Here is an 18920-nt window from a genome sequence, read left to right as displayed (position 1 = left end):
CATCCTCTCTTAGGGATAGGACATTCCAGGCACCCACCTGAAGGGACCGCCTCAGGTTAACCCAAGGAGACCGGCGTCTGGTGGACGACACCTCAGCACCACTCCGACACACTCTCCCGCAATCTGACCCAGGGATGTTACCCCGTGGTTTCCCTCCGATCAAAGATTGGGGGTCCCGAAGGCTTTGCCCCAAACCCTTCATCCGGTGAGCTGCCCTGCGAAGGGAAGCTGCACAGGAGGTACTCCCACGGAGTGGGTTTTCAGATTTTTTTGCGTTTTTGCGTTTTGCGGAATGAAGGGTTTTACGGTGGCCGGAGTGCAAATCCTGCCACCAACCTCCGAATAAAAAAGTAACCCAACTGCAGGAGGACGTCCGCAGACACAGTTGGGCACTCGATATGGATGGCCGTTGACTCACAAGGAGCTCCTCCGCCCTTTGACAGGTTTTGTTTTTAATCCTGCTGGGTGTCCAAATCCAAACACCCTCCTCACCAGAAAACCTGGTGGGGGAGACGGTTTAGTCGCCGACAACCCGACCATGGAACAGGTTAGTACAGGTTTACATGGTACCTGTAGCACGTCACAGATCTCACCTGACCTGACCTGAGTCTATGACTGCTTGTTTTCATTTATTTACATTTTCATTAATGGATGTCCGACGATTCTGTGATTCGTTTTCCGGTACACTGGCTTGGATGTCCATCGGCACATAAAATATCAGGTTTCTCCATCACCCGGAAGGCACCGATCTTTAATATCAATCAGTCAGTCAGGGGTGAGAAAGAGCTTTATATATTGGACGAACAAAAAGGTACCTGGCGTTGCTAGGCAACGCTGGGTCCTACAATTTGATTTTTAATGAATTGATCTTTCTTTTCATAAAGTATTCTTTTAATGAAACTCTCACCCTATTAATGTCCTCGACCGCTAAATGCTGATATTTTGTTGCCTGGGTTCGAATCCCGACCCAACTATAAAATGTCAACCTGGTGTTTCACGGGCACGGTGATTCATCAAAGTTTTCTACCGTCCCTCGGGTGGACGTTAAACTGAATGCTTCGTCTGCCGGCATTAGTTGGTGGACGTTAAATATCCCAAATTCTCCTTCATGAAGAGTCGGAGAGCTATCGCCGGCACCCTGGCGAAATTCCAAATTCATGTCCTAATTTAACTTCCCGAGTGGAGTGACGGGCGATCCGACAAGGATTGTCGTCTCTTGACTGCTCTGGCAGCACCGACTGGGGTGTGTTCCATCAGGAAGCAGCTTGCTTACCGCTTGCCAAGAGGGCCTGCTTGTTTCAAAACTCGAGCAAGAACTCCAACGCAATGGCGGTCTCCATGGTAACATCGCTGTCGTGGGACTCGAGCAAGTTTTTCCTTGCTGTCGTTTTCAGGTTTACTCGACCCTCTTGTGACAACTTCCCCCAAACGAATTTATTGCGTTAGCAGTGGCTGCAGAGTACGAGGAACAGGGAAATAAAGATAAAGAAATGCAGAGTCAGAAGGGGGAGATCCCTGCCAAGCTTACATATATACACCCTACCGCTGTGCATTTTGGGAAGGGGGTTTGCATGTTTGTATAATGCTGAAGAATTAGGATGAAAAATACGTGATAAAATTATAAAATGGACGTTTCAACAAAATGTCAGTTTATATGTAGACAGGGGAATGTCTCTGAACATTTCGTTTCATTAGTTGTCGTATCCTTTTGAATCCGACTACGACGGTCATTATTGCGAACAGAACGAAGCACCTCTCTTAACCGCTTGCTCCACTTGCCGAGCGGCTAGACGAGCGGCTTGCAAAGCGGTTGATACGGAACGACTGGCTTGGAAAGCGATAGCAGGCGATTTTCTGACGGAACACATGGCTGCTCTGCATAAGAGTATGCGTGCTCCGGTACATGATGATGATGATGATGATGATGATGACGATGACGATGACGATGACGATGAAGATGAAGATGAAGATGAAGATGAAGATGAAGATGAAGATGACGATGACGACGACCATCCCCAATGAAACGTCCCACAGGTTTCTTTGAGGTATTCCTGCGCAACTGTTGCTTGAGTATGGTGACGCACGGCGGGTGTGAAAAGCGTCATGACGTCAGCGTGACGTAACTTTGTGACCAAGGAAGATGGCGGAGGGGAAGGCGGCTGGCCTAAGTTGGAAAGGACAGGTAACTTGCAGGTAAGAATGTTATTTTTTTTCTTCTTTTTGCTGCACATGAAGCATTCTACATTTTATTTTCTTCATCTATACGCTTTTTTAATCGCACTCGTGTTTCGTGAGCGACAGCGTTTTACGGTGTGTGTGTTCACCTGTCGGTCAGTGGCCTCATTGCTTGGCTCTTGTGGAAAGTGAAGGGTTTTCGGTGTTTGAGCAGATCCTGTTCATGTTCGTGTGTGTGTGGGGGGGGGGGGGGAAGGTTGTTTGTCTGTTTTTTAAACCCCGATCGTGGATGTGCGTCGACGAGCCCGCCCGTGATTCTGTGGCCATATCGAACAGGTTCCCTAATAATGTAAGAACTTCCACGGACGAGGCCACAAAGCCTGCGCTCGTGGAGCGAACTTGGGGGTTGGTTGTCCTTGTTATTCTCTTTTTTTTAAAAGAGCATCAGGAAACGAAGCAGCACGGACCATTTTAAAAGTATTTTGTCGAATTCTAACAATGGACCTCAAAACGGAGTTGTACTTGTACCCGGAGGCCAGAAGAACACGTGTATGGACTTTGGGGGGGAGGGAGGAAATGTACAACAGCTTGATCATGGCAAGACTCGAAATGAACGTGAACTGTTATTAATCCCATTGTCGTGGGTTTGAAACATGTACCTGCTTGATAAAACGTCCGTCCGTCCGTCCGTCGCGGTATTAGAGTATAGCCATTATTCAGATGACGTCACCGGTCACGTGACTGTGGCAGCTCCGTCATATTGAGTGGCAAGAAAGTATACCGCGTCCATGACAACCGATAGTCTCCACTTCAACTACACCGTTATTTCCAAGCAAGCGATTTTTTTTTTTTCTGCAAATGGGTAAGAGTTGTTGTGCCCCAGGATGTACTCAGCGATATAATAAAGGCTCTGGAGTGCAGTTTTACCGCTTTCCCGCCGAAGTAGACCGACGAAATCTTTGGATATCAGTTCTGAGAAGAGAAAAATGGCGACCTGGAGAACCTGACTGGTTGTAGCCTTCATTTTGTCTCCGGTATGTGACTAATTTGTGATGCGTTATTTCAGTAGTTGGTATTAAATAGCCGGTGGTTACAAAATATAGTCTGGTTTGTATCATTAAAATGCATTATATCCCTTGTTTTATTGACAGAATGAGATAGGCCAGATCGCCTTTCTAACAGCTGTCTAACGCGCACAGTTCTGAGTTATTTCCTCGAAACTTGTCTTGTTGCTATTACATCGCAGATTAAATTAAATAGTTTTTTAAATTGCATTTTAGAAATTTGAAGAGAAAAAAAAATCAGTGTAACATTTTCACTACAGAAAGTCACATCGATATGTATAATACATAAAAAAAAACTAGCACTTGGAAATATCCACAGCAGTGTGGCATTACACCGTATGTTTGTCATGGAAAAAATATAATGTATCTGTAAGCAAACCGACGAACGAAGATTTTCTACAAACTTGGCATTTAGACAAGAGCTTCACTTGAAATTAACTTGTGGCAGCAGTCGGGTTAAAAAAAAGTGATGCTGGTTGCTGAACAAAATAAGCAACAACAAATACAATAATAGTGAAATGATAAAAACAGGCTTACCTTTACCTCACGATAATACAGTTCTTGTCAGCTTTCGTCGAGATTATGTCACGAACAAACCCAGCAACATAATATGAGTAGGCGTCCATACTGTTGAAGGCTTTCAGGCTGGTTTGAGTGCAAGGACTCGGCGTTTCAACAAGGTAAACACAGATGTCAGGGAAAACGATTTGAGGCCAAAATTTCCTTTCTGTTGTCCATTTATCCTTTGAAATAATATAAGAATCTTCACTAAGACCACACAGCTTCAGTTTTTCGCAGTACCTCTTCTTAGAAATATCATCTAATCCATGGAAATAGCCCAGAAGTTTGCGTAACAGGTGCGTGGTAGCCATGATTTTTTGCCACTCAATATGGCAGAGCCTTACCTTCCGCTGTGACGTCACTCGCTTGGTGCATAGGGTCAATTGACGGTGTTCGACCGTGCGTGCACTGTATTGACCTCCTACAGAATCGTTTTCACATTCCTTACATTGTTTATGGCTTGAGCGGGTCCTTTATGTTGTCTTCGTTTATTAACTGTAAACTGCCTATTTTTGGTCCACTGTACGGCCAACGCTTCCTTCAATGTATTTATAGCAAGTGCGGTGACTTTGCCAAACACCCCGTGTGTTGAGGGGTGTTTGGAAAAGTCTCCCCACTTGCCAAGTGCAGGTTCATGATGGTCTTTGTGAGCAGCCACGGGAGTGAAACCCACAACAAGCAGTGGAGAACGAAACGGGTCTTCAGCCACTCGACCCAAACAGCCAGATGTTTGTTTGTTTGTTTGTTTGTTTGTTTCGAGAAATGTTCTCGACTGAAGTGAACAAAAGGAAGACCTGATTGTCGTTGAGGATTCACAGCGTGTTTCAGCAGTTAAATTACCTCCAACGATTACGTTTCGACTCTCATCGGATTGGAGGTCAACATGAACCTCCAGCTGTTGAAATGTAAGACTTATTTAAACACACAATGTAATTAAAAGGGTCGTCTTTTGGATACTGTAATAAAATAGGTTTTGTGTTTGTTTAAAGGTGTCATAAATCTTCACTTGTTTTTGTTTTTGCCGAATTTCTCCAATTAGAAACACCCTCTTCCTGCAGGAGTCGCAATGGCGAAAGGGAAGGGGTGGGGGAGGGACAACTGTATTTTGTTGTACAAATTCTGAGAGTTTAAATGTTTGTTTGTTTGCTTTTGCAATAACTTCCAGTTTTCCAGTTATTCTGTCCAGTGATGCATGGGTGCACGAGCGAGTCTCGTAATTCACCCACTTCTTCCAATGATTCCATAATTTCATATGAAAGTAAAAACTTCAGTTGGAGGTGGCCATCCCGACTTGGTAGAACATTTTATAAGAGTTCAATCAACACTTTTCAATCCGGCACTTTCAAATTGACTTGGTGCATCCCAAAATGCTCAGTGCGCGTGCACAGAAACCCCCATGAAGCTGAAGAGTTTGGGGCGAAATAAAATGTATTATGTGTCCAGGATAAGAATTGTTACCTGGAATGGCACACCAAAAGCTTCCGAAAGAAGCCGAATGTACTTGGAAAAATACCTGAGAGAAAGGGCTGTGCCTCTGCACAACAAACTACTTGGATAACTTTTTCAGCTCATTGACCAGGCACCTGCTCGTACTGTGAACTCCTGACCATTTGTGTCGGTGTAAGGTCCGAGTGGATTGGCGTGTGTTACACAATCTCCCCCCCCCCTTCACGCCCCGGACGGATCGCTACCAGTGAACGGACTGATCCTGAATTAGCTTCTTCTGAACACTGATTGGAAGGATATATAGTGCCTATAGAAAGTCTGCACCCCCTTTCAAAATTTTCACCTTTTCTTGCCTTACAGCCTGGAATTTAATTACATGGAATCAGACTTCTTGTACACCACTCCTTCCCAGTTCCATATCCAGGCGATGCATGACGTCATCACTGGGCACCCAAGGAAGAACTCTGTTTTCACTCCATGTTCTTGTTTGTTATCTTGCCAAAACGAAGTTTTTGCAAGATATGTTAGTCAGCTTGTATGTTTGTTTTATTTTTTATTTTTTGTTTTTTTTTGTTTTTTTTGTCTGTAATCACGTATAAAAAATTCTGCAGAGCACAGTTATCATTGGAAATTTTTGTAACTTCGCATATCAGAGGCCTATAGAGGTCCCTTTCAGCGCACAAAATTTTGAAGGTCAAGGTCAAAGGTCAAGGTCACTTTGTCGCAAATCAGGGGAGTCGACGAAACCCTTATTTTTTGAGTAATTTTGATCGGATAGTCTTCAAACTTCATGGGAATATAGTTCATGGTCTGGCGCTCAGCTGATTAATTTTTGGTGGCGATTGGCCTTGACCTTCATGTTTTTTTTTTTTGTTTTTTAGTTTTTTTTGTCTGTAATCATGTATAAATCACTCTGCAGAGCACAGTTATCATTGGAAATTTTTGTAACTTCGCATATCAGAGGCCTTTCGAGGTCCCTTTCAGCGCATAAAATTTTGAAGGTCAAAGGTCAAGGTCACTTTGTCGCAAATCAGGGGAGTCGACGAAACCCTTATTTTTTTGAGTAATTTTGATCGGATCGTCTTCAAACTTCATGGGAATATAGTTCATAGTCTGGCGCTCAGCTGATTAATTTTTGGTGGCGATTGGCCTTGACCTTCATGGTTAGCGCATGAGGTCAAACATATTTGACCCCAAGGTCAAATTTTCAAGTTTCGGAACCATATCGTGTAGTACCTCAAATTGAACACCTCGATGAGTGCTTTCTAGATATGTCAAGCTTGAGACATTATGACGTCATTTGGTGACATTATGAGGCAACAGCATATTTTTCATGGTTACTCTGTAGAACGATTCTCATCGGAATCTCTCGTAGGCAGATATTCCTCAAGGAGTCGCTCCTGGTGGATAGCAGCTCTGTTCACCTCAGTGTGACCTTAAAGAAGTCACACGTGGTCACCTTTTGGCAAGATACAGGTCACCCTGCGGGTGACATTGGTTTATTTTCTTGTTTGTCTGTGTGTCCGGGCGATATCTCAGCCATCCTTTGAGCTAGGAAGCTGAAATTTGGGGACGAAAGTGAAGATGTGCTTTGGCAAACACATTATTTTTTTATTTTTTTTTTAATTAACTGGTTACTTAATTATTAGCGATTTATTTATTTTATTTCTCATCCTGGCAATATCTCAGGCATATTTTGAGCTGGGAAGCTGATATTTGGACATGAATGTGACTAAATTATTTGGCTTTCAGGGGTATTTTTGATTTATCGATAAATTGATTAATAAATGGATGGATAAAGTTTTGGCAAGGCACAGATCAGGAAATGAGAATAAAAATATTTCAAATGCCTTGAATATCCCTTGGAGCACAGTCAAGACGATCATTAAGAAGTGGAAGGTGTATGGTACCACCAAGACCCTGCCTACATCAGACCGTCCCTCCAAACTGGATGACCAAGCAAGTTAGAGACAAATCAGAGAGGCCACCAAGAGGCCAATGGGAGCTTTGCCATCAAGGCATGTAGCTTTTTCAAAGACTGGTCACTATGTTCATGTGACAACAATATCCCAAGCACTCCACAAGTTTGGCCTGTACAATAGTGTGGCAAGAAGGAAGCCATTATTCAAAAAAGCCCACCTTGAGTCCTGTTTGAGGTATGCTAAAAACCACTCCAGAGATTCTGAAGCCATGTGGCAAAAAGGTTTGTGGTCTGACGAAACAAAGATGGAACTTTTTCGCCTAAATGCAAAACCTTACGTTTGGCGCAAACCCGACCCGACCCAACCCGCACCATCCTTACTGTGAAGCATGGTTATAGGCAGCATCATGCTATGGGGATGCTTCTCATCAGCAGGGACTGATGCACTTCTCAGGATCGAAGGGAAAATGGATGGCGCAAAATACAAAAAAAATCCGAGAGGAAAACCTGCTGCCCTCTGCAAGAAAGCTGAAATTGGGACAGAAATTCACCTTTCAGCATGACAGCGACCCCAAGCACACAGCCAAAGCTACATTGGAATGGCTAAGGAACAAAACAATAAATGTCCTTGAGTAGTCCAGTCAGACCTGACCGAAATCCAATCGAAAATATGTGGCATGATTTGAAGATTGCTGTCCATCAATTCTCTCCATGCAACTTGACTGAGCTTGAACAGTTTTGTACAAAAGAATGGGCAAATATTCCCCAATCAAGGTGTGCAAAGTTGGTAGAGACCTGTCCCAACAGACTCACAGCTGTAATTGCTGTCTTAGGTGCTTACACCTAGTATTAACTCAGGGGGTGGGGTGTGAACACTTATGCAACCAAGATATTTTAGTGTTGTAATATTTAATTAATTATTTGAGATTTGTAGAATTTGTTTTTCACTTGTAAGTTGTAGGTTACGATGTGTAAATAAAGGTGGAAAAAGTCTGATTTAATGCAATTTAATTCCAGGCTATAAGCCAACAAATGGTGAAAATTTTGAAAGGGGGTGTAGACTTTCTTTTTGCACTGTACTGGGGCTTGTGAAGTTACAGGGTAAGATTAAAATGATGATGTATACTATTCATCATGTTGCGAATGGAGTATGGGGGTTGAGAGTTGTGTGGGCTGTAAGTGGCATGATAGATATTCTTGTTTGGTTTCAGGGTCACAATAGAAACTAGAACTGCACTCGGTACAGCACATATCTCTGCCAGGCTGAACAATTTACGTTTTGGATCCCACTGATGGGCCGGATCTGGATTCGGACTTGAACCAACATCTAATCGGCTTCTTCTTGTCACCGAACCTACTCATCCATTACGTTTTAAAAGATCATGCCAAATTTAGTTTTTGGCCCCATCTCTCAATTGTGAAGAATCGCTTAGTTTTAAAATTACCGGATCCAGATCTTCACACAAATCAAATTGATTCGTCATTCACACTCCCAACCTGTCCACCAAGTTTCTTCCGAATCCGTCCATAACTTTTTGAGATATCGTGTTGTATATCATTTTTAGCCCCATCACTCAATGGGGAAGAATCACTTTAAAAAAAAATTCTCGGATCCAGATACGGATTTTTACCTAAATGTAATAATTTCTTCCTCGTTACATACCCAACCTGTCCACCAAATTTCGTCCGAATCCGTCAACTTTTTGAGATATCCTGCTCACAGACAGACAGATAGGAGTGAATACAACCTCCACCCACTTTCGATGGCAGAGGTAATTACATCACACTTCCGCATATATTGATAAAAGGAGGACCATGTGTACATGTGTGATATCCACTGCCGACTCTTGAATGTGCTCTCATTAAATTATACCAACCCGAAACCTCGTAATTAAGGATCTTTATCATATTCCTACATTTCCAGGAGTTCAACTTACAGTCAGGAACACAACAATTATGGTTAACCATCTTGAAGTTGCCACTCTTTAATTTAAATGCTGAAAATTGATGTTTAAAAGACTATTTGAATTACGGATTTTGCGTTGGTAACAGCAGGTTAAAAGTGCCTGTCGAGCAGAACCAAGTCACTGAAAACGCACACAGCGCATACTCAACCTCATTTAACATTCATACGTCATTTCGAAAGTTGCGTATTGGCCAAGTAGTTTTTGATGCTGTCAGGTTTTAATACAGTGATACTATTATAATACTGTAAACTGCTGAGACTTGTAATACTCTTCCACCACCACATGGTGGAGCTACGAAATGTACATTCACGTGGGGAATTTGCGTCCTCTCCCCTCACGAAACCTGTGACTGAATTATTTTTAAATGTTAAAACCATCTTTGGCACACCCCAAGCACAACCACCAAATTTCAACTCGTTCCGTTCAGCGGTTTAGGAGTACGTACAAGTCACACACACACACACACACACACACACACACACACACACACACACACACACACACACACACACACACACACACACACACACACACACGCACCCATAAGCCGAATTATATATCGGTATGATCATTGTTTGTCGCATTTATCTTCATGTTGTTGAATCACTGTTGCTCCTGCCTTGGTAGTGATGCAAAATGTTGAGATGTTTCGGTTTCCTCACTAGCTGTTGCCAATATAATTTGTGTAACCGTATGTACACATGGATATCCATTGCAGGTTTGTTCCCTAGGGCTGTGATGAGTTTCTCTTGTTACCGGGTTGTTTTTGGCACGACCTGGCTTTTTCTATCGAGGTCCCCCATTTGCATGTACGTAAGTTTAGGTTTTCGCATCCTAGCATTGTTTTGCAGAACGACATATGCTTTTGGATAGCAACTGCACTGAAATATGATTGAACACATTTTCATTCCATGAACTTGTCATCAGTTCAGCGTGATTAGTCCCTTGCCTCAAGAGCCAGCAATGCTTCAGTCTCAAAAGAGCACCAAGACGGGGCCTTTTCTGCGTCGGTCTTTTCGGTTTCCTCATAGTTATGAGTGCTTGGAATATAATATAACTTGACAGATGAACTATCCTACCAACTGGAATGGTGTGGGGAAAAAGTCATGCAGGAACTTTTTTTGTTTTTGTTTGGCCTAGTTGAAGGTGGAGCTTCCTTACTGAAGGCAAGATTTGGTTTGAAGAAAGTGATGTTCAAACTGTTCCACCACAGGAACTGTTGGCGATGTAAACAAGGCATTAATTATCAAGAGGGACATGGCCAGTTTTGATGAATGAAAGTTTGCCATTATTTTATGATTTGTATTGAGATTATTTGCAAGAGACTTGTTTTACAGGAAATTGAATAAGGGAGCTATATTTTAAGGTTCTCTATCGTCGGGATTAGAGAGGTGTGGGAGGCAAACTATAGGAAGTTAGTATGGCAGGGGTGAGTATGTGTGCATGTAGAGCCGATTGTTGAGGGGAATTTGCTGAATTTCGTTTCGGGACATGCATCTCAAATTAACTGCTGGAACCAGGAAAAGGAGTAGTTCTGGAATAATGTAGAGGGTTTTAATAGATCAAATAACCAAGGTTGAGAGGTTATTGAAACAGATGGGTTAGATTTTGGAGGTGATTTGAATGTGCACATCAAGTCTTGAAATAAGTGGTGATCGAGGAGGACATGGTGGAAAGGCTATGGAACCAGAAATGAGGAAAGAGAATGGATTGTTTAGATGGCAATGGGTTTGGAACTATTGGTTTTCAAACTGAATTTTTTGTAAGAGGGAAAAACCAAAGAGCACTTTTAAAAGTGGACCCTGCAGGAAGAAGATTGATGATTGCAGGTGGAGGGTTATGTGGGATCCTGCAGTGCAAGGTGATTCCAGGGAAGGTTGTAGTAAGCCAGCAATAGCTTCATGTTGGATTGGAAGCTGCTTCGGAATGGAAGACATCATAAAGGAAAGAGTAGGTAGAACATTGGGATGCCAGTGCAGTCAGATTCAGGGCAGAGGGTGCAGAACCGCAAAGGGCAGAGGGTGCAGAACCGCAAAGGGCAGAGGGTGCAGAACCGCAAAGGGCAGAGGGTGCAGAACCGCAAAGGGCAGAGGGTGCAGAACCGCAAAGGGCAGAGGGTACAGGACCAAAAAGGAGGCGGTAGAAGACTGAGAGACCACCGACCTGTGTGCAATATGGAAGTAATAGGCTCAGAGACTGCTTTATCATGGGACATGCCAATGATTTTGAATGCCTTTGTTTTCACGGCACCAAGCTGCACAATGTGTGAGGCATGAGCACCAACTCAAAGGGGATAGCAATATTCAATCAAGCTGTAAAGCCTGGCATTGGCTTGGTAGTTAGGGTGGCTCGTTTGGGATCCTCGGGTCGTGAGTTCAAGCCCTGTCGGCCACTGAATTAACACCAGGTGGGGTTGACTCAGCCTGTCATCTTCCAAGGTCAGCAAAATGAGCACCAGTGTACTGGTAACAGGAGCACTGCATCAGTGGCATAACCACGTCCTTCACCAATGATGCAACCAGCAGCCACAAGGCTGCACACGAGAGAGTGTGTATCAAGCTGTAAATGAAGGCTTTGTATGCAGATAAGTTTTGCCAAAGAAAGATCATAGCCGATAGTAAGGTCCAAAACTTTTAAGTAACTGAACTTCGAGAGGTTTGTTGAGGAAGAAGATGGGAGGTTTCACCAGATGATCCTTCCAGAGAGATCAGTGAGAGCGTGTGATTTTTCAGGCTTCAAAGATGTATTCCAAGTGTTGAACCAGCTTACGATTTTATCAAGGTCTGCAGAGAGGGAACGACCTGCTGCCTGCCGATATGAAGTATGTTGTGGCCTCGAGTGGAGTCGACGGCAAGGAAAGAAAGAGGATTTTCCAGAGTCAGGAAGATTGTTAATGAAGATTAGGAACAGCACTGAGCTAAAGACAATGCCTTATGGTACTCCAGCTTTGACGGGGAGATGAGATGAGAGGATCCAGCTGAGAGCCACACGTTGACCACATAAGTAGAGGAAGTTTGTAAGCCGTGAGAGGAGATGGCTTTGACACCATAGGCAGAGTTTGGAGAGCATGGTGGGATGCGATACTATCAAATGCTCAAGCTATGACTAGAAAGATGGTCCTGAAGGCCCTGTCACACCTTGACGATTTAGCCAGCGTATGCCGACGTATGAAAATTTGTCTAAAACGCTGACACTCGTCAAATACGTTTATGGGTAAGTTTTGTACACGTTAAGAGCACGCTGGCATACGTCGTAGTACGCCAAGCTCGTCGACAAATTTTAACATGCTTGAAATTTTTCGACGTATGCCAGCGTATGACTCACGTTCGGCATACGCTGGCCATAAGTTGTAGGCACGTTACGCGATCGTTGATGCACGTCGACACACGTTACTTGTAAGTTACTCATTAGTCAAAACACGTCGGTAATGTTTAGCATACCCGAAACTTATTTCTAACCTATGAGTAACGTGTTGTAGGCACGTTACGCGATTGTTGACAGACGTCGACACACGTTACTTGTAAGTTACTCATAAGTCGAAACGTGTCGAGGAAATGTTTAGCATCAGTGTTCCAGACTCCCGTTTTTTGTTTTTTTTTCTTCGGTATGACGGTGTTGTTGACACTTCGATTTCTGGTGCGGTTATAATATAATATAATATAATTAATAGGCTGCTGCTCAACGATTTAAATCATAACCGCACTAGAAATCGAACCGCACACAGGCGCGTCCGGGCGTCTGTCAACTTTTGGTTTCCGTCAATTTTGAGAACACCTTGCCCGATTAAATCCATTTTTGCAGTGTGTTGGGGCTGGGTAGAGGAAGGTTCCTTTCGATAATCAGTGCGATGCGATATCCAATATGGCGGCGAGGGCAGCCATCTTGAATTTAGTTTCTGGACAATAACTTGAGAACGGCTTGACTTATTGATTTCATTTTTGTGTGATATAATGGGGGTGTTTAGAGGAAGGTTACTTTCGATATTCAGCGCAATCCGATATCCAATATGGCGGCTCGAGCAGCCATCTTGAATTTGGTTTCCCGACAATAACTTGAGAACGGCTTGACTTATTGATTTCATTTTTGTGTGATATAATGGGGGTGTTTAGAGGAAGGTTCCTTTAGATATTCAGCGCAATCCGATATCCAAAATGGCGGCTAGAGCAGCCATCTTGAATTTGGTTTTCGGACAATAACTTGAGAACGGCTTCATACATTGATTTGAGAACGGCAGCTCACAAACGTGCTGCCTTCAGAATGCCAAACATCATCGTCAAACATAACGCTCATCCTCCCACCTCCCTATCCCCACTATCACGGTTAATGTTGATGCACACACATTTCATTCCCCAATGCACCCATCGTAAACAAAGAAAAAAAAAACTTCAAGGAAATAGATAAGCACGGGAAGGGTTGAGTGCTGGACGCCGGAATGACGTGCACATCCGTAGAGGCCTAGCTTAGCACTAGACGTAATGCTGTAATGACGTCGCAACGAAGGAGCATTATGGGCAGAGATACAGATGAAGAAATCCAGCTACTTTAATATACAAGTCTGAGGACGACGATGGTTCACGAGCGGTATTTGACGATGTAGATTGTTTCAGAAGTCAAGGATGAGACAATGTGATAATGTTTGACCAAGTTATAAAAATGATCAACATGATGTGGTACGAGTGACAGGTTATTAGCTGCAAAATGTCGAAAACCCGGTTTCGTTCAACAACTTTAAAAATTTGACCTTTGCATAACCTTTAAAGGTCACAAAACAATGTTGTGGACATTAAAATAAGGAAACAGGATACGTGCTATAGCTTATTGGAGTTAGTTCGTCGAAGAAGGTCGAAAACCTGGTTCGATTCCCAAAACTTTGAAAATTTGACCTTTGTGACCTTTAAAGGTCAAGGATTATGACCTTTGGTGCAAAACTTCTTCAGGAACAATATAACGTCATATAGGCTCTATGGCATTTCGCACTCCTCGGATTATCCATACTTTGATGAAATCAGCCTAAAAACAAACTTGAAGGGGGCGCCACGTGCAAGGTGTTTGAGATAGAGCAAAATGGTTTCAAGACTTTAGGTGGGGAATGACCTCAACATTATGCATAAAAAATATTGTCATCCTCGCTCTCATAGTTTGGGCGGTCGTATGATTTTTATGTCAAAATTCGAAATTTTCTGAGTTCGTGACCTTGTGACCTTGACCTTGGGACGAAAATGAAAAATCGAGCTCCGTGGGGCTATGCAGGTGCCATTGGGCTAACCAAATACCGAAACCCTTGCCAGATTCGACAAACCCCCTCGGAGAAGATGCAAATTGAAATCGGCTACCCCCTAATAACACAATTCGCAATTTTCTAAGTTCGTAACCTTGTGGCCTTGACCTTGGGATGAAAATGAAAAATCGAGCTCCGTGGGGCTATGCAGGTGCCATTGGGCGAACCAAATACCGAAACCCTTGCCAGATTCGACAAACCCCCTCGGAGAAGATGCAAATTGAAATCGGCTACCCCCGAATAACACAATTCGCAATTTTCTAAGTTCGTAACCTTGTGGCCTTGACCTTGGGATGAAAATGAAAAATCGAGCTCCGTGGGGCTATGCAGGTGCCATTGGGCTAAACAAATACCGAAACCCCTGTCAGATTCGACAAACCCCCGAGGAGAAAATGCAAATTGAAATCGGCTACCCCCGTAAAACACATGTTTTTTTGGTGTGGCTCCGCCCATAATGGTCGCACCACGCCCATTTTCAGGAAAACACAACTCGATCATGATATTAACCTCCCACCAAAATTTTGTCAGGATCGGATCAAAACCCATGGAGCTATGCTCGGGACATACAGACATACAGACACGAATATAGTGGTCACTTATTTTTTTCGTGAACCAATACAGCATAACGGAGATGAAGTCCGATGTTGGGCCAAAGCGGCTTCTTTGCCACTCTGCAAAAGTTGAATTGATGTTAAATAAAAATACCCATTATGATGATGTTTGTATGACAATGACACAAACACTGCTTTCAATGAGAGCACACAAATGTATTTACATCAATTTCAGGACATACTGTTGCGGAAATGGCCCTTCGTGTGTTATTACATATAGGATTAGTCCAGATTCCCCCTTAAATGCATGTTTAGTCAGGTTGTTCGGTAATTGGACATTGCATGTGTGTCGGGAGGTGTAGCAGGCCGTTCATTGTTCATGCAGTGGTGGTGTGCCGAGAGGTGGTTTTCTTCTTCTTCTTCCTTCCCCTCTCCGAACTAGCCCCGCCCAGCGCTCTGAGAGTGTCGGTCGGCGAGGCATGTCTGCAGCCGATTGGTGGAGTGCAGCTGCAATCTCGAGCAATGGACCAATCGCGGATCCCCGGGGGAGTGTCCAGAGAGCGAGCGCCGGGAAGGCAAGAGAAACGGTAGTGGGAATCGCGATCTGCTGTGTAAGGGACAGCTGTGTCTGTCTGCGATCTGCTTCGTGAAAGAGGCATGAGGGGAGTCGGCGATCGACTTTTATGAGGAGGTCCTCGACAGGTACAGTGACGGAGCCTCTGACTGTCCCTACTCACGGCACGGCTCGACACGTCTTGCAATCCCGTCGATTCGCCTGCGGAGCCCAACACCCCGATTTGGCCTGATCTGGTGAGCAGTCCAGGCTTGGATTCGTATGCTGGACCTTGTGAAAAGCCAGCTGGAGCACACCGTGGACCTTCCGCTCTTGTGCCATCGACCTTATGGGGGCTGAACGCGCTAAGGCTGCGTGCGTGGATGGTGCGATAAAAGGACGACGCCGCCATTTTGCCACGCGACGTGTTTGAGCTTGGGCGCTCTAATCCGTTGACATCGGCTTGTCACTGGCCGCATTCGTGCCTTTTGATACTTTTCCTCTCGTCCATGAGGCATCACCAAGTACTCTCTGTCTTGTCTGCATGTTGTCTAAGGTTTATCTCGCTAGGGTTCCCCTCGAAACCCGTATCCACAGCTCCCTAGTTCAGAGTGGGTTATAGATTAATTATAACATTGTCGTGAATGTTTTGCTTGTGTCATGTTCTCCGATGTGTCCCCAATAAATCTGGCTGATTCATATGAAAGTTACCGCATTGAGTTTATTTGTTCCGTGCTGAGGAACAATTCGCTCGATTTGTATTTTAAACCAAAATGGTTACGGACTGGCAGACTTCGCTCGGTCTCTGACAAACCCAGTCTGTAACCGGGGTCTATTTTCCCAATTGGCAAAGCACAGGTGTACGTTGGTATCGTGATCTGAGGCGCGTAACTCGAGACCTGTGCCGAGCCAGCCGGCGTTATAACCCTGGAGACGGCGGTGCTGTTAAGTGAATCTTCAACATTTGGCTGTCGAGTAGGGTGCGAATCCCGCCACCGCCGAATCCTTAACAATACTAGATGGCAAGAGGGAAGGTTGGATTTGTGGGCAGGGCTAAGGGGGAAAGCTTGGATGGTGTGGGGCATGGGGGGAAGCTTGGATCGTGTGACGCAGCGAGGGAGGCAGCTTGGATGGTGTGGCGGGGTGAAGGGAACAGCTTTGGGGGTGCCAGGGCAAGAGGGGGAGCTTGAATGGTGTAGCGGGATGAGGGGGAAGCTATCTATACTTTAGTGTGGGACGTGCCACCCATAACATTTTGCTTTGAAACTCTCAGAGAAAGAACATAACCATTAGAAAGCACATCCATATAATAACACACATTTACATATTTCTACCGCACACACTTGTAAAATCCTGCAATTACTTCATTTCATATGAGTAAAATATCTGAGTTATTTTTCTGAGAAAAAAATATTTTCCAAGTTGACAGCCAAACCCAGCTTGACTCAGGACTCGGTTCGGAAGCGCAACTCTTCGAGTTTGGGAACAGCACGAATAGCTGTGGATCTAACTTTCTAGCCAATGAGCTGTGTAATCTGTTGGTACATAACCAGTTGCTGGCCAAAACTGCTGCACTGTTCTGATGAGCTTGGTGAAAAAGTAACCTTCACAAGTTGGGGCGAAATGTGTTTTGTGTTTGCTTTGTTTTTTAAGTTGGTCATTCCAATTTTTTTTGTGGCCACCTCTATAACATTCTTTTCTTTTTTTTTTCAGTGTTCACCAGGCATTTTTCACTGTCATTAGCTTCTGGACCACACCTTATTTCGAATCGTGTAATGGAGGAACATGAAGGAGGCCTTGATGGAAGCAGATCTAAAGTGTGTAGTAAAACTAAAGGTGGGATTAGCAGTAATGATGGAACTCGGAGGTTCATGGGGCAATCGGACGGAAGAAAAAGGCCTTTGAGGAATGGCAAAAAGCCAAAGTAACAGGATTATAGTAGGACAAGAAAAAATAAACCCAGAAAGAAGGCAGACTTGTAGAGGGTGGTAGGTGAAGTTAAACTTAGAAGGTGTAAAGATTTTGTAAGGTGGTTTAGTGCAATAAAATGGATATTGTGGACATTAAGGTGATGAAGAGCAGCAGAGGGGAGATTCTTTGAAGAAAGAAGGAATATTTCAAACTACTCAATGTGGAGAATAGGGGGGATGTATTTGGAGAGGTCAACAAAGTTCAAGGACCAGTAAGTGGTCGAGTGGGAGAAGGTTATGGCAGCTTTATGGTAAACTGAGGCAGAGCAGGCAGTTTTTGGTTAGGATCTGGGAGGAGGAGAAGATACCAAAGGATTGGTAGGAGGGTTGTTTTTTTGACGACATAAATATGGGGGACATTATGGAGTGTGTCAATTGTAAGGATATCAAGCTAATTGAGTATGTTCAAAGTTTTGGATAGGGTGATGCATGATAGGCCCATAGTTGTTGACTATTGATGCAATACAGTTTCGTGTAAATGTGCATAGAGGTCACTGTGATATACTGAGGTAAAAATCGTTGTGCTGAGGACAAGTGTCGAAGAGACGTTCATGCAGTTAATAAATGATTGGTGGTATTATCCCCAGTCTAAAAGGGGGAAAGAAAAACGAGGGGAGGTGGGGAGAGATAATGGGCTCCCATGTCTATCTGTCTGCCTCTGGCCGTCCGTCCGTCATGCTCTCTCCTCCTAAACATTTGTGCAAAAATTCACCAAACTTCCTACTTCGTAGTTATGATCACCACATGATAAGAAGGTACAAGAGCAGTGTCATTCCCACCCCCTCCCCCAAGTAAGACATTTTTTCCGTCTCGATCCTACAACAAATAAAATGCACAATTGCAGCAACCCACACTACGAATCTCAAACTACTCTAACATGGACATCTTCATACAATTGGTATTACTAGTGCGGGCCCATAGGTGCGTGCCCGTAGGTGCGTGCCAGTATTTGCAGCTTCGTTCCTTCGCTCTCGTAAACGACGACTGGATTGGGGCATTTTTTCAATTAGATCAGACCAACCGTATCATAAATGGCCATAACTTGGGAAACACCTGGGAAACATACTCAGGTCCCCAGCGTCAATTGTGACATCATATCAAAAGAAGAAGAAGAATTGTGACGCCCTCTCTCTCTCTCTCTCACCCCCCCAGTCTCCCCCTCCTCTCCCCCCTCCGCTCCCCCCTCCTCTCCCCCCTCCTCTCTCCCCTCCTCTCCCCCTCCTCTCCCCCTCCTCTCCCCCTCCTCTCTCCCCCTCCTCTCTCCCCCTCCTCTCTCCCTCCCTTCTCTCCCCCTTCTCTCCCCCTTCTCTCCCCCTTCTCTCCCCCTTCTCTCCCCCTTCTCTCCCCCCTTCTCTCCCCCCTTCTCTCCCCCTTCTCTCCCCCTTCTCTCCCCCTTCTCTCCCCCTTCTCTCTCCCCCTTCTCTCCCCCTCCTT

At 44.3% G+C, this 18920-nt stretch overlaps 1 protein-coding gene across 3 annotated transcripts in view; it reads left to right on the top strand.

Annotated features, from left to right (window-relative positions):
- Window positions 1–2040: 2040 nt before the first annotated feature.
- The window catches only part of LOC147018563 (putative E3 ubiquitin-protein ligase makorin-1), a 62777-nt gene continuing 45897 nt past the window's right edge, over window positions 2041–18920 (top strand). The window contains exon 1 of one of the 3 annotated variants that reach the window (XM_085898333.1): window positions 2041–2193. In XM_085898333.1, the coding sequence (XP_085754459.1) occupies window positions 2141–2193 (53 nt within the window). In that variant the 5' untranslated portion in view covers window positions 2041–2140. Of the gene's footprint in view, window positions 2194–2501; window positions 2525–4682; window positions 4706–18920 lie in introns of those variants that run through there. The other 2 variants (XM_085898334.1, XM_085898335.1) reach the window with 2 other exon arrangements.

The sequence above is a fragment of the Eptatretus burgeri genome, chromosome 10 (assembly GCF_056783735.1).
Source record: "Eptatretus burgeri isolate ZD-2024b chromosome 10, Ebu_testis_v1, whole genome shotgun sequence".
Lineage (NCBI taxonomy): Eukaryota > Metazoa > Chordata > Myxini > Myxiniformes > Myxinidae > Eptatretus > Eptatretus burgeri.
The sequence above is the reverse complement of the archived record's forward strand: the minus strand, read 5'-3'. Positions and strand labels throughout refer to the sequence as shown.